The sequence below is a fragment of the Garra rufa genome, chromosome 1 (genome assembly GCF_049309525.1).
Source record: "Garra rufa chromosome 1, GarRuf1.0, whole genome shotgun sequence".
In the NCBI taxonomy this organism is placed as follows: Eukaryota; Metazoa; Chordata; class Actinopteri; order Cypriniformes; family Cyprinidae; genus Garra; species Garra rufa.
In genome coordinates this window covers 41834698-41848989 of record NC_133361.1, presented here as the reverse complement: position 1 = coordinate 41848989, position 14292 = coordinate 41834698, and the positions used below count along the sequence as shown (strand labels likewise).

The 14292-nt window shown below is 39.6% G+C and overlaps 2 protein-coding genes across 4 annotated transcripts in view; one reads left to right on the top strand and one right to left on the bottom strand.

Moving 5' to 3' along the window:
- ntf4 (neurotrophin 4) overlaps positions 1–11572 on the top strand; it is a 16962-nt gene extending 5390 nt beyond the window's left edge. Inside the window, exon 2 of the mRNA XM_073830646.1 lies at positions 7074–11572. Coding sequence (XP_073686747.1) covers positions 7093–8460 — 1368 coding nt within the window. The 5' untranslated portion in view covers positions 7074–7092 and the 3' untranslated portion in view covers positions 8461–11572. The remainder of the gene's footprint in view (positions 1–7073) is intronic.
- Positions 11573–11708: 136 nt separating this feature from the next.
- Positions 11709–14292, bottom strand: part of ppfia3 (PTPRF interacting protein alpha 3) — a 59846-nt gene continuing 57262 nt past the window's right edge. For all 3 annotated transcript variants that reach the window (XM_073840807.1, XM_073840823.1, XM_073840815.1), the window contains one exon: positions 11709–13103. The gene's annotated coding sequence lies outside the window, so the exon portion shown is untranslated. The remainder of the gene's footprint in view (positions 13104–14292) is intronic.

Sequence of the window (14292 nt, the reverse complement as noted above, 5' to 3'; positions counted from 1 at the left end):
AACCTGTCCCTAATCTTACAAATATCCCACATTCACGAGTTCACGCTTACATATAATTAGCCGGAGAATGGAGATGCATGTTTGGCGTGCTGTCCGGTGAAGGGCTCCGAGCTCGGGGATGGCCCGAACCCAGAGTACCCCCCAATAGAAGTAGTGAGAACTCAGAGTGAGGAGATGGGGTGGTGGAGGGTTACTGATAAACCATCAAGAGAATGGAGGTGAGTCAGCTGTATTTAAACCTATGGCGCTGATTGACTTGAGTGGGCTCCTCTTGTGCTGTTTACGCTAAGTATCTGACGCGCTTCTCCCGAACCTCGTTAATGAAACATCATTTAATAGTAGAACAGTGTTTTGCAACACAATATCATGTAAGTACATAGTAGTTAAGGCCACTTAATATAAAGTGGGACCTGATTATAATTAACTACTTTAAATATATTAATATACAGTCATGGCCAAGAGTTTTGAGAATTACATAAATATTGGAAATTGGAAAAGTTGCTGCTTAAGTTTTTATAATAGCAATTTGCATATACTCCAGAATGTTATGAAGAGTGATCAGATGAATTGCATAGTCCTTCTTTGCCATGAAAATTAACTTAATCCCGAAAAAAACTTTCCACTGCATTGTTAAGAAGGCTTCAGGGCGTCCAAGAAAGTCCAGCAAGCGCCAGGATCATCTCCTAAAGAGGATTCAGCTGCGGGATCTGAGTGCCACCAGTGCAGAGCTTGCTCAGGAATGGCAGCAGGCAGGTGTGAGCGCATCTGCACACACAGTGAGGCCAAGACTTTTGGAAGATGGCCTGGTGTCAAGAAGGGCAGCAAAGAAGCCACTTCTCTCCAAAAAAAACATCAGGGACAGATTGATCTTCTGCAAAAAGTATGGCGAATGGACTGCTGAGGACTGGGGCAAAGTCATATTCTCCGATGAAGCCTCTTTCCGATTGTTTGGGGCATCTGGAAAAAGGCTTGTCCGGAGAAGAAAAGGTGAGCGCTACCATCAGTCCTGTGTCATGCCAACAGTAAAGCATCCTGAGACCATTCATGTGTGGGGTTGCTTCTCATCCAAGGGAGTGGGCTCACTCACAATTTTGCCCAAAAACACAGCCATGAATAAAGAATGGTACCAAAACACCCTCCAACAGCAACTTCTTCCAACAACAGTTTGGTGAAGAACAATGCATTTCCAGCAGGATGGAGCACCGTGCCATAAGGCAAAAGTGATAACTAAGTGGCTCGGGGACCAAAACGTTGACATTTTGGGTCCATGGCCTGGAAACTCCCCAGATCTTAATCCCATTGAGAACTTGTGGTCAATCCTCAAGAGGCGGGTGGACAAACAAAAACCCACTAATTCTGACAAACTCCAAGAAGTGATTATGAAAGAATGGGTTGCTATCAGACAGGATTTGGCCCAGAAGTTGATTGAGAGCATGCCCAGTTGAATTGCAGAGGTCCTGAAAAAGAAGGGCCAACACTGCAAATACTGACTCTTTGCATAAATGTCATGTAATTGTCGGTAAAAGCCTTTGAAACGTATGAAGTGCTTGTAATTATATTTCAGTACATCACAGAAACAACTGAAACAAAGATCTAAAAGCAGTTTAGCAGCAAACTTTGTGAAAACTAATATTTGTGTCATTCTCAAAACTTTTGGCCACGACTGTAGATATAGTTGAGGTCAAAAGTTTACATACACCTTGCAGAATCTGCCAAATGTTAATAAGAGGGATCATACAAAATGCATGTTATTTTTTATTTAGTACTGACCTGAATAATATATTTCACATAAAAGACATTTACGTATCATCCACATAAGAAAATAATAGTTGAATTTATAAAAATGACCCTGTTCAAAAGTTTGCATACACTTTATTCTTAATACTGTGTTGTTACCTGAATGATCCACAGCCTTTTTTTTTTTTTTTTTTTTGGTAATAGTTCATGAGTCCCTTGTTTGTCCTGAACAGTTAAACTGCCTGCTGTTCTTCAGAAAAAAATCCTTCAGGTCCCACAAATTCTTTGGATTTTCAGGATTTTTGTGTATTTGGACCCTTTCCAGCAATGACTGTATGATTTTGAGATCCATCTTTTCACACCGAGGACAACTGAGAAACTCATATACAACTATTACAGAAGGTTCAAACACCAACTGATGCTCCAGAAGGATACACGATGCATTAAGAATTTGAAGATCAGGGTAAATTTAACTTATTTTGTCTTCTGGAAAACATGTATCTTCTGTAGCTGAAGTACTAAATGAGAAAAAAAAAGTTATTTAGGCAAAATAATAAAAATGTACACATCTTCTGTTCAAAAGTTTACACCCCTTGTTCTTTATGTATCGTTTTTTCCTTCTGGAGCATCAGTGGGCGTTTGAACCTTCTGTAATAGTTGCGTATGAGTCCCTCTGTTGTCTCCTTTTGAACAGCGGGCAGTTTAACTGTTCAGGACAAACAAGGGACTCATGAGCAACTATCACTAAACAAGAAAAACACAGCTGTGGATCATTCAGGTGACAACAAAGTCTTAAGAATCAAGTGTATTTTTATGTGAAATATCATTATATTTGCAGATTCTGCAAGGTGTATGTAAACTTTTGACCTCAGCTGTATGTATGAGGTGTACAGAAAGAATTTCATTACTTTTTAATTTGCTGGTTACACGACGTGACATTTTTAAAGTCATTAATTTTAAATTTTTCTTGAAAATTGAGAAAAAGAGTTTCGAAACCATATGAAACCAATTTGCCTTGTGTGTTTTAAACAAGATTTTCCTTTATTGGACTCACTTGTCTGTGACCTTTTAATCTGAACGTAGTATAAATATTGTGAAACAATATCTAAATATTGATTCTTCCATGCGGTCATATGTAACTTAATTTCAGCTGTCAACAACATGCTGGGATTTAGTGACTCTTGTTTTTTTAAATTGTAGCATTTCGTAGTTTATGAGACAGTATGAAGGCGTGTCAGATGCATAAAATATGATTCTGCCATTAGCAGTTGTGAAAGAACAAGACTATAAATCTCTCTGCAAAAATACCTGCAATATTCACCTTACGCACACAAGTATATTTGCGCTCAAACGACGATAGAGCCTCATTTGCACATAGCACACCTGTTCATATGCTGAACGTAAACAGGAAGTAGACACTTATACATGTTGTACTCCGTGTCTCAGCATGCATACGTATGGACTTGGTGGCATTCTTTCCCCACTTGTGACCGCAGGCTCAGTTGTGCATTGTGTGCGAGAGTGTGTTCGTTTGGCTCGAGTGTTATTAGAAAACAGTGTCCGGGGCGGGGTGCTGTTATTATGAGTGTCACAAGTGGTGATTTTGCACTTCACACACAACCTTCCTGTCCACCCACTCTCTCCCTATGAGCCTAATGATTATCCCTTCTCAAACGAACAGTCGCTTGATTCCGCGTACCCTGGCTTCACTCGCCCCTCGGCCCCCCCTCATTCATTTTAGTGTGTCCTGCCTGGGGAAACCCAGGAGGAGTTTTCTCAGTCGAAGCCACATCACTGACATTCTGAGAATTCTTCTTTTCTTGAACTCTCTTTCTCTCTAAATGCCTCTCCCACCCTCATCTCTCAGCACAACAACAACAGCATTGGTGAGTGATTTACACCTGGCCTTAACTTTGGACAGTTCAGCTGCATCCCTCACTGTATCACCAACAAGACGACACAATCTGGGTCCGTGTGGTCACATATTTCTATTGCTAAAAAGCACATTTTTTACATTTTTGAGATATTTTTGAGGTTTTTTTTTTTTTTTGCTGTTAAGAGCATCAGACCTCTCGTCTCACACACTTTATGTTGATTGCACTCATTTTTGTATATATTTAGTATAAGTTGTTAACACAGTACTTTTCAAAAAATTTGGGGTCAGTTTAGGTTTTTTTTAAAGGTTTTTTTCTGCATAGACGCATTCAATTGATCAAAAGTGACAGTAAAGACAAATGTTACAAAAGATTGAAAAAAGTCAGAAAAAAAAGTAAAAAATTTACAAACCCCAGTCTTTTGATCTTGAATAGTAGTGTGTGTGTGTGTGTGTGTGTGTGTGTGTGTGTGTGTGTGTGTGTGTGTGTGTGTACCTGGTATTCATCACGTTATGGGGACCAAATGTCCCCACAAGGATAGTAATACCAGTAGATTTTAACCTTGCGGGGACATTTCTTAGGTCCCCATGAGGAAACAGGCTTATAAATCATGCACAATGAGTTTTTTTGATGAAGTAAAAGTGTGCACAATCTCCTGTGAGGGCTAGGTTTAGGTGTAGGGTAGGTGTAGGGCGATAGAAAATACGGTTTGTACAGTATAAAAACCATTACGCCTATGGAATGTCCCCATAAAACATGTAAACCCAACATGTGGGTGTGTGTGTGTGTGTGTGTGTGTGTGTGTGTGTGTGTGTGTGTGTGTGTGTGTGTGTGTGTGTGTGTGTGTGTGTGTGTGTGTGTGTGTGTGTTTTATATGTTGTTTGATGCTATTTTGGTTTCTGTATTGAATCTTTTCAACCCTCTCCTCACAACTTTCATGTATGAATTTTATTTTGATTGCGTAATGTGACCAAAAACTGCACAAGTGTCAGTGATGAAGCATATTTATAACTTTTGATGTGGTGGTTTTGCTTCCACCTGGTGGTTGACGGTATGTGTTTTTGCTGACTGAGTGCTGAAAGTAAAAGGAAGAGAGTTTATCATCCGTCAGTGTAGTTTTACTCTGACCCCCACTAAATAAACACATAAATCACCACCACTGGGCCCATAACCACCCAGGAGCTTGTCTTAGGCAGAAGACTGCTGAACTTTGCCGTTCCTGTGAATAAATAACCCAAATCTCGGAGGTATTCTCAGTAGTGCTGAGAGTCATGTTACAAAAGTGTGTGAATATGGGATCATCAGGTCAAACGTATGGAAAAAAGATAAAGACAAGCAGGACCAACAAAAATGTACCAAAAAAAAAAACATAAAGGTTGATGAATTGAGCATTTATTTGAGGGCCAAAGCAACGTCACGTTCTTTTACAGTAAAGTGGCATCTTCTTGTTTCCCTCATACGCATAATCTGTGAAATTTACAACCCTTTCCACACATACCAGAGTTGTTTGTGGTCTCCTGTGAAACTAAGCCAGCACCAGACCAACACTGTTGGGGTTTTTTTCAAACGGAGCTTTGCCAGACGTCGACTAGCCGGTGACTTCATGTCTGTGCCGATCAACCGGAGCAAGCGATAGCGAAGCAAGTTTGTGGCTCCACTCTCCCTCTCCACAGACATGAATCTGCTGCTTGCAATTTTGCATCTTTTTTTCCACTAGCAAATGCCAAAGCTGTAAAGCTATAGTTTTACAGTTTCAGGCTTATTTTAACTTATTTTTATGAGCTGGCATTGAGCCTGTTCTTTTGAAAACCTGTTTCCGCCTCAGAGCAAAAAAGTATACAACGGCAACTGCGAATTTTATCTCCCAGTTGTGATTTTACATCTTGCAATGTGACTTTATTTCTTATTTTGAAGTGAGCATAAAATGGAACTTACCCTTTAGGGCCAGTTTTACTAAACAGGGCAAATTAGTGTTAGAGCGCAATTTCATAAAAGTACCAATGGGAGGGGAAAGTTCTGTGGGTGATTTACTGACAATGCACAGATAAAAAAACACAGACGCAGCCAGATCATTTTCATAATGACCAGCGCAGTCTACCAAGAGCAGCGCAAATTACCGCCTGCCTTAATGCTTTTTTGGGCATTAAATAATGGTACAAATACCACTAATTTGATGAGCTCAGATGTCAGTAAATGGCATTGCGTGATTCATTTTAATACTCTCCTTAAATAAATCTTGTGTCTGAAGGGGAAACACCTACAAATGCATATTCAGTAAGGTCAGGGACAAAAATAACTGTCCAAACCTCTTCATTGCTAATTAATCACTACACGTCTTTAGTAAATTCTGACAGTAAGTTACTATTTTAACACCAAAAGACCCTTAAACCTTAATCCTGGCCCTTAGTCTGCTTAAACCCTATCACTTTCTTACAACCCCAATTCCAGAAAAGGACGTTTCGTGAAATGCCATAAAATCAAGAATATGTTATTTGTTCATTCTCTTTAACCTTTATTTAATTGACTAAAGTACAAAGAAAAAAATCCAATGTTTTCAGTGGCCAACTTTTTATTTTATTTTGTTAATATAACCAAATTATGATTTTCATGGCTGCAACACAATCCAAAAAAGTTGGGACAGAGGCAAAAGTTCATAGAATATCCAAATTAAACTGTTTTGAAACAGTTCACAGTAAGCAGGTGAAATGGAAATAGTTGAGTATGTCATGTTTGGGTATAAAAGGAGCATTTTAGTCTTTGCAAGAGAAGTTGGATCATGTCTTATCACTTTGTGCCAAAGGTTAAAGGTTAAATTTTATCTCACAGTTAAAGGAATAGTTCACCAAAAACCCCAAATTCTGTCATCATTACTCACCCTCATGTCGCTCCAAACCCATAAGACTTTTGTTCTTCTCGAAACACAAATTAAGATATTTTTGATGAAATCCAAAAGCTTTCTGACCCTGCATAGACAGCAATGCAACTGACACGTTCAAGGCCCAATTAAACATAGTCAATGTGAAAATAGTTAAAATAGTCAATGTGACATCAGTGGTAAAAAATTGTTGAAATTCATCCTTTTTATTTAGTTTGCACCCAAAAGTATTCTCGAAGCTTCATAACATTATGGTTGAACCACTGATGTCACATGGACTATTTATAACGATGTTCTTACTTGCTTTCTGGGTCTTGAACATGTCTGTTGTGTTGCTGTCAATGCAGGGTCAAAAAGCTCTCAGATTTCATCATAAATTCTGAAGATGAACGAAGATCTTACGGGTTTGGAACAACATAAGGGTGAGTAATGGCAGAATTTTCATTTTTGGGTGAACTATGCCTTTAAATTTTGTTACTCTAAAATTGTAAACATTCCAAGTAAATATGTGTGATATCATCATAAACTCCACTGTTTGTCTAGCTCTTTATGCACATTCTAATTCTTGCTTTTTTATCAACTCATAGTTGACACGTCTTGGGAGTGATGCACTGGCTTCCCCTGGTTGCCATGGTGATCGCCTCGGCCCTGCCTTTCCCTCAAAGTCCTGTGCCCAGGGTTGTTGCTGCGACGATAGAGCCTGGCAGAAACGACAGCAACAGAAGCAGCAGCAGCAGCAGCGTCCCATCAGCCAACATCAGCATGCCGACCAACTCATCAGTGGACAACGACTTTCACAACTACAGCACACACAACGTAGCTCCTCACAGAACAGTCGACAAGCAGAACAGGTTTAAGGAGGACCATATATCCAAAGGTAGAGTGAACGAAGAGAATCCTCTAACAGAGGACGTTTTTGTCAGTAACACAAAGCAGGATTTCACAGGTGGAGGTAGGACTACCGGTGCAGATGCCTCCAGGTTGCACGATCCTAGGAAATACAAATCACAAAAAATTCTGGCGGAAAAAGCCAGTTCCCAAAGCAACGATATTCTCAAGGACTATCAACTTGAACATAGCCAGTTTCATGAAGAAAGCAGTGTTGAGGCAGAGACTTTTCTTAAAGATGACAGGAATGCAAGAAGTAAACTGAAAGATGGGCCTCTCCAGAGCTCTCCAGTGCAGGAACATCTGGACGAAGCTCAAACGGATGCGAAAGAGTTGGTGGAGCAATCTGGAGGGTTTGGAAAGGAACCAGGATTTGGTTTTGATGACATAGGCCTACGAGAAGAAGATCAGCTGCTTTTGCTGGACGCCCATCCACGAGTACTTTTCTCCCCAGCTCTTTCCCCTCCCAAACACCCACCTTTGCTCTTAATGCTGGAGTTGGGCTTACTGGCTGATGACGTTGAGGACGAGGAGACTCACATGATGGATGCTACCACATCTGGTCACGGTGGTGACAAAGAAACATACAGGAACTTACTCTTGGGCCTTTCTGATTCTGACGGTCATGCTCCAAGTGTCCGCCGCAAGCGGCAAGCCGTCCATAGCACAGGCATTGAGCGCTCCGTATGCGAGGCGGAAAGCGGGTGGGTGACCAACAAGAAGACCGCGGTGGACTTTCGGAGCAACACCGTCACTATTCTAGAAGAGATCCAAACCCAGACTGGCCCGCTCAAGCAGTATTTCTACGAAACAAAGTGCCGTAAACCAGATCCCAATAGGAAAGGTGAAGTGCAGGCAGTGGAGGGGGCCGGCTGCTTGGGGGTGGATAAGAAACACTGGATGAGCAGGTGTGAAACCAAACAGTCGTACGTACGCGCGCTCGCCTCGGATGAAAACAAGAGGATAGGATGGAGGTGGATCCGTATCGACTCCTCCTGTGTTTGCGTGCTGCTCACTAGGGGAACGTACTACACTGAGAAGAAGTTGGAGAGAGGACGAGAGCGAGAAGGCAGAAGGTACAGATAGCTCAAACTGTCCGAGCAAAGGATTGGCGTGGAGTTGAAAGATCATGTGAATAAAAGAGCGGACTGTAGGGGCGACTGTATCTGTTCTGGTCCACTGTGTGGGGGATATTACTTTTCCAGATGTTCCTGCATCTCACTTGACAAAACCTTATCGCTGTACCCCAGTGTCTCGCTGAGGGATAGTCATGAGAATCACCCTCATGTTGCTCAAAACCTGTATGATTAATATTCTCCTGTGGAACACAAATGAACACAGAGGTTAAGTTTTTGGACACCAAGTCACTCTTAAACATTCATATCATCCAAGATATTTATGTGTTTTACTTTCTTCAGTTGAAATGAAATTAAGGTTTTTGAGGAAAACGTTCCAGGATTTTTCTCTATATAGTGGACTTCAATGGGAATTGACGGGTTGAAGGTCCAAATTGCAGTTTTCATGCAGCTTCAAAGAGCTCTACACAATACCAGCTGAGAAGTAAGGGTCTTAAAAAAAATGATATACAGTCAAGCCCGAAATTATTCATACCCCTGCAAATTCTGACTTAAAGTTACTTTTATTCAACCAGCAAGTTTTTTTTGTTTTTTTTTTGATTAAAAAATGACACAGATGTCTCCCAGATAATAAGACAATGTACAAGAGGCATCATTGTGGAAAAAAATATTACTCATCTTTTATTTACATTTGAACAAAAAGTGGCATGTTCAAAATGCTTCATACCCTTCTCAATAATCAATAAAAAAACTTTATTGACTATTACAGCAATCAAACGCTTCCTATAATTGCTGACCAGCTTTTTGCATGTCTCCACTGGTATTTTTGTCCATTCATCTTTAGCGATGAGCTCCAACTCTTTCAGGTTGGAGGGTCTCCTTGCCATCACCCTGATCTTTAGCTCCCTCCACAGATTCTCAATTGGATTTAAGTCAGGACTCTGGCTGGCCCACTGCCAAACGTTAATGTTTTTGTCTGCTAACCATTTCTTCACCACTTTTGCTGTGTGTTTTGGGTCGTTGTCGTGTCGAAATGCCCACGGGTGCCCAAGGCCAAGGCCCAAGTCTTCTTCTTTGTCCAGATGAGGCCAAGCGGGCTTTTGTGTGCCTTATCTGGAGAAGTGGTGTCCTCCTTGGTCTGCGTCTGTGGATCCCAGTGGTGTTCAATGTCTGTTGGACTGTCTGCCTTGAGATGTTGCCACCAGCAGTGTCCTTGGTGGTGATCCTTGGATTATTATTTTTTTACCTCTCTCACTATCCTCCTGGCCAGCACAGGTGTCACTTTTGGCTTCCGACCACGTCCTCTGAGATTTTTCACGGGGCGGAACGTCTTTTTTAATAATACTTTGCACTGTAGTCACTGGAACTTCAAAACATTTAGATTTGGTCTTATAGCCCTTTCCTGACTTGTGAGCAGCCACAATGCGCAGCCGCAGGTCCTCAGTGAGCTCCTTTGTCTTAGCCATGACTGTCCACAAACCAACAGCAGAGAGCTTCTGTTTTTCACCTGTTTAGTTGATTAAAACAGCTGTTTCCAATGAATCAGGGTAATTAGGATGCTTTAGAACAGCTTGGACTATTTGGAATGGTATAGAACTTTGGATTTTCCCATAGACTGTGACAGTTTGCAAAGGGTATGAATAATTGTGGACATGCCACTTTTTGTTCAAATGTAAATAAAAGCTGAGAATTATTTTTTTCCACAATGATGCCCCTTGTACATCATCTTATTATCTTTTGGGAGAAGCCTGTGTCATTTCCGGTCAAAAAAACTTGCTGGTTGAATAAAATTAACTTTAAGTCAGAATTTGCCAGGGATATGAATGATTTCGGGCTATATGTTTTAACCACAAATGCTCATCTCCCTCTAGCTTGACTTCATGCATTACGTAATCATGTTGTAAAGGTCACGCATGACGTAGGCAGACGTACTGACCCACTGTTTACGAAGCTAATGTGCAAAGAAAGTCAAACTACAATATCGAAAGATTTTGAAGTTAGATAATTCCTCGGCTGGGATCATGTAGAGCCCTTTAAAGCTGCATTAAAACTGCAATTTGGACCTTCAACCATCCCCAATGAAGTCCACTATATGGAGAAAAATCCTGGAATGTTTTCCTTAAAAACCTTCCTTTTTCGACTGAGGAAAGAAAGACATGAACATCTTAGAAGACATGAGTGTGAGTAAATTATCAGAACATTTTATTCTTGAAGTTAACTAATCTTTTAAGGAATGCAAGCTCCTATCTACAAACCCTAGAAAATAATGGTCAAACTCACAATGAAATGACACCTATGCTGTTTCTTAAGCTTAAATAGCATTCTAACTAGCTTACTAGAGCTGCCATATTGTGTGTTTCAGTTAAGCCCATTCATGGCAATACACAGTCTTTGACGATATTCCGAGTTTTCTCAAGTCATGTGAGGATGAGGTTGAAATTCAAGTCATTCACATTTTTTTTCTCTAGGTGCGTTCACTGTAACTTATTATGTGTTTCATGAAACAGTATACGGGTTTGAAGTGATATGAGGTGACGATGAGTTCCTCCACTCTGCTGTCATTCCTCCGGTCCATTTCCACGTCTCACTAGGCCAGTGTGTAAACTCACACAAAACAAGAAACCTCAATACCAAGATCGATTTTGTTTTTTCGTACTTTTCGTATATTGTTGCATTTGTTTTATTGTATCTATAGTATACAGACAATAAGTTATTACTTTTGAGTTAGTATGTAAGCGTAAGTACTTGATATTAATATATTTCTTTATAAATGTACAATATGTGAAACATATACATCATGCCAATATATGTGTATTTATAATAACCAAAAGCAACTGAGCTGTTTAGTGGTTAGCAGAATGTGCCTCCGGTTTCAGTGTCAGCTACGGTTTGACCCATGTACTGTTCCCTCAGCAAATGTTACAGAAATACAGTCCAAAACCAAGCGTTGGATGATGAACTGTAGTCCAATTTCCTGGTTACTGTATTGAGAAAGCTGTGGAAAAAAGTACACAAAGTTTGATGTCATTTTTCACATTGAGTCATTGTAATAAAGTATTATGTAATCTTTGTAAGGTAGATACTTTTGTATGATTTTTTTTTTTTACAAAGTAGATGAAAGAGCGAAAGGGGCTTTCGTGAAAATGAAAGTGGACTATCTGAATATATGATTGTAGTTGTTTTTGTAATAAAAAAGGAAGTACTGATTTGCAGTCGTCGCATGTCAAAATCACAAACACACTCTTTAGTACCATTAGGAACACTTTATTTTATTTTGATTTTCATCATCATTATCATTATTGTTTATTTTGCAGACATCATTTTCAATTTGAATCACTGTCATCCTCATCAACAGCAATGGTTTGTTTTTAAATCATAACACAATTTTGTCAAAATTTACACATACAAGTAGCATATTTTAATGACCATGTTTTGAATATTTCATATTTACGCTTTAAACTAGATCAAATTAAATTACAGTCAGAATTATTAAATGAACATGTACATACAGTTATTCAATACATACATAAAGAAAATAAATATAGTTATCATAAAAATAAAAAATAAAAATGAAAATACACACATTTTACAAATTGTTCCCCAAGCTCTTAACCTCATATGTTAATGTACACATAATTGTTATTTTTAACTTCATATTGTCTTATTCCCCCGAAAGTTTTAGTTCGTTGTCGTCTTGGTTGTTTGACATGCATCGCAACACAGAAGCTAAACGTTTTCTCTCGCTTGTTTTCCCCTGACGCCCTCCCTCCGTTCCCACCCCGTCCCGCCCGTTTCTCCTCCGCGGTTCACCTCTTGTCGTCTTTTATGGCTTGCGTTGTTAGAATGATTCTGTCCGTCAGGACTCATTTCTGCTGGTCACTTGCTTTGTCCGCAAGCATCTTCCTATCTATCTGCCACCACCAGCTTCCCTTCGTTTGCTGACTCTCTCCCTCTCTCTTTGCTGACCTTCGGTCTTTAATCTAAATGTTCGAAATTGAAAAAAAAAAAAACACACCTAGTAGTAATTGAGCAAGAATTGTGCCCTTCGCAGCCTCATGCGTAGCTCTCCTCGCTGCGGTCTTTCTCAGCTTGTGCTGATTGAGAAACACGTACAGCGAAGTCTTGGCCTCACACAGCCTGGCCCCTCGACTGTGCTCTTAAGTACACTTCCTCTGAACCTTACCGTATGTAAACATCCCTGAAGTCTAGGTTGAGTTGCCACAAACATCCTTTGCTATCGAGAGACTCGAGAGAGGCCAATTGCGAGCAGTCGACGAAAGCCACTTCTTAGGAGCTAGGGCTGCGGGCAGCGCCATCGAAACGAAGGATGGAAAGACAAGAGAGTTCATCTACAGATGTCCCATCAGCACAGACACAGGAAGTGAGAAGAGAGAACGACAGAAAGAAAGAATAAACAGTCATCCGATTTCCTCCAACCATCCCATTTCTTACCACTCTCTTGTGTCATACATTCTTCATGTCTTTTGTCCTTTTTTTGCTCTTTCTCCGTCCCTCTTCTGTTATTGCAGAATGGTCAGACCAGTAGAGTTATATTTATAAATGTATATATTCATTGCTTTTTTTCTGCTTATCCCCCCTCCTCCCCGTGAATGAAATGTAAAGCCGGTTCCAGCTCTCTGACAACGGCGCCTCCTGTGTGCGAGAGACAGAATTGCAACGCGTTACAACAGATCAATAAAGACGATTTATGGAAGCCAATTTCCACCAAGTACAAAAAAAAATCTCAAACAGTTTCCATTTCAGAATCCATACTCAAATTTCCAAACCTCTCAGTAGATTTTTAGACCGTATTTAACATAAATGGTTCATAGAGCATTATTTTCAGCATTATAGTTGGTATGTGTGACCCTGGACAACAAAGCCAATCATAAAGGTCAATAAATAAGCTTTCCATTGATGTATGGTTTGTTAAGTTAGGACAATATTTGGCCAAGATACAACTATGTTAAAATTTGGAATCTGAAGGTGCAAAAAATTACAAATATTGAGAAAATCACCTTTAAAGTTGTCCAAATGAAGTCCTTAGCAATGCATATTACTAATCAAGTATTAAGTTTTGATATACTTACAGCAGGAAATCTACAAAATATCTTCATGGAACATGATCTTTACTTAATATCCTAATGATTTTTGACATGAAACAAAAATCGATAATGTATTTTTGCTACAAAATATATCTGTGCTACTTATGACTGGTTTTGTGGTCCAGGGACACATATAGTACAGTCATCTGCACACAATACATTTTTTTCGTGCCCTTGAGAAACTATTCACATGCGCATGGAATTTTTTTGCATAACCCTAACCCTAATGCATTATAATTTCTAGTTTTATGTAACCTATTTCCTTTGTGCATCACTGCCATCTTACTATGAATAAAACAAGAGCATAGATGCACATAACAGATCTACTTGCTCCAAATATGGCTTTTCTTATGGTAGTACCACCTCTAATATCAAGGCCTAATGTCCAATTTAACACATCCTCTAAGGCGGCACAGAAACCATGACAGGAAATGGGCATATAATTTGTTCAAGTTCAAGGGTTTATAAAAAGAAAAAAAAGTGTTTAAAATTTGGCTTTCCTTAGGAAAGTATGCCATATTTCGAAGGATTAGCAAGTAAAAATTTAGTTAAGAGTCATAATTATGACATAATTATGACATGAGATACATTGAGGCATCCTTGAGAAATAGATGTTGAAATTATGACATACAAAGTTGTAATTGACATAAAAAAATGACTTTTCGTTCATGTCACTTCATGATTTATCTCAGACTTAGTATGTCAATTTCTACATTTTTTAAAAATAATTAACAAAT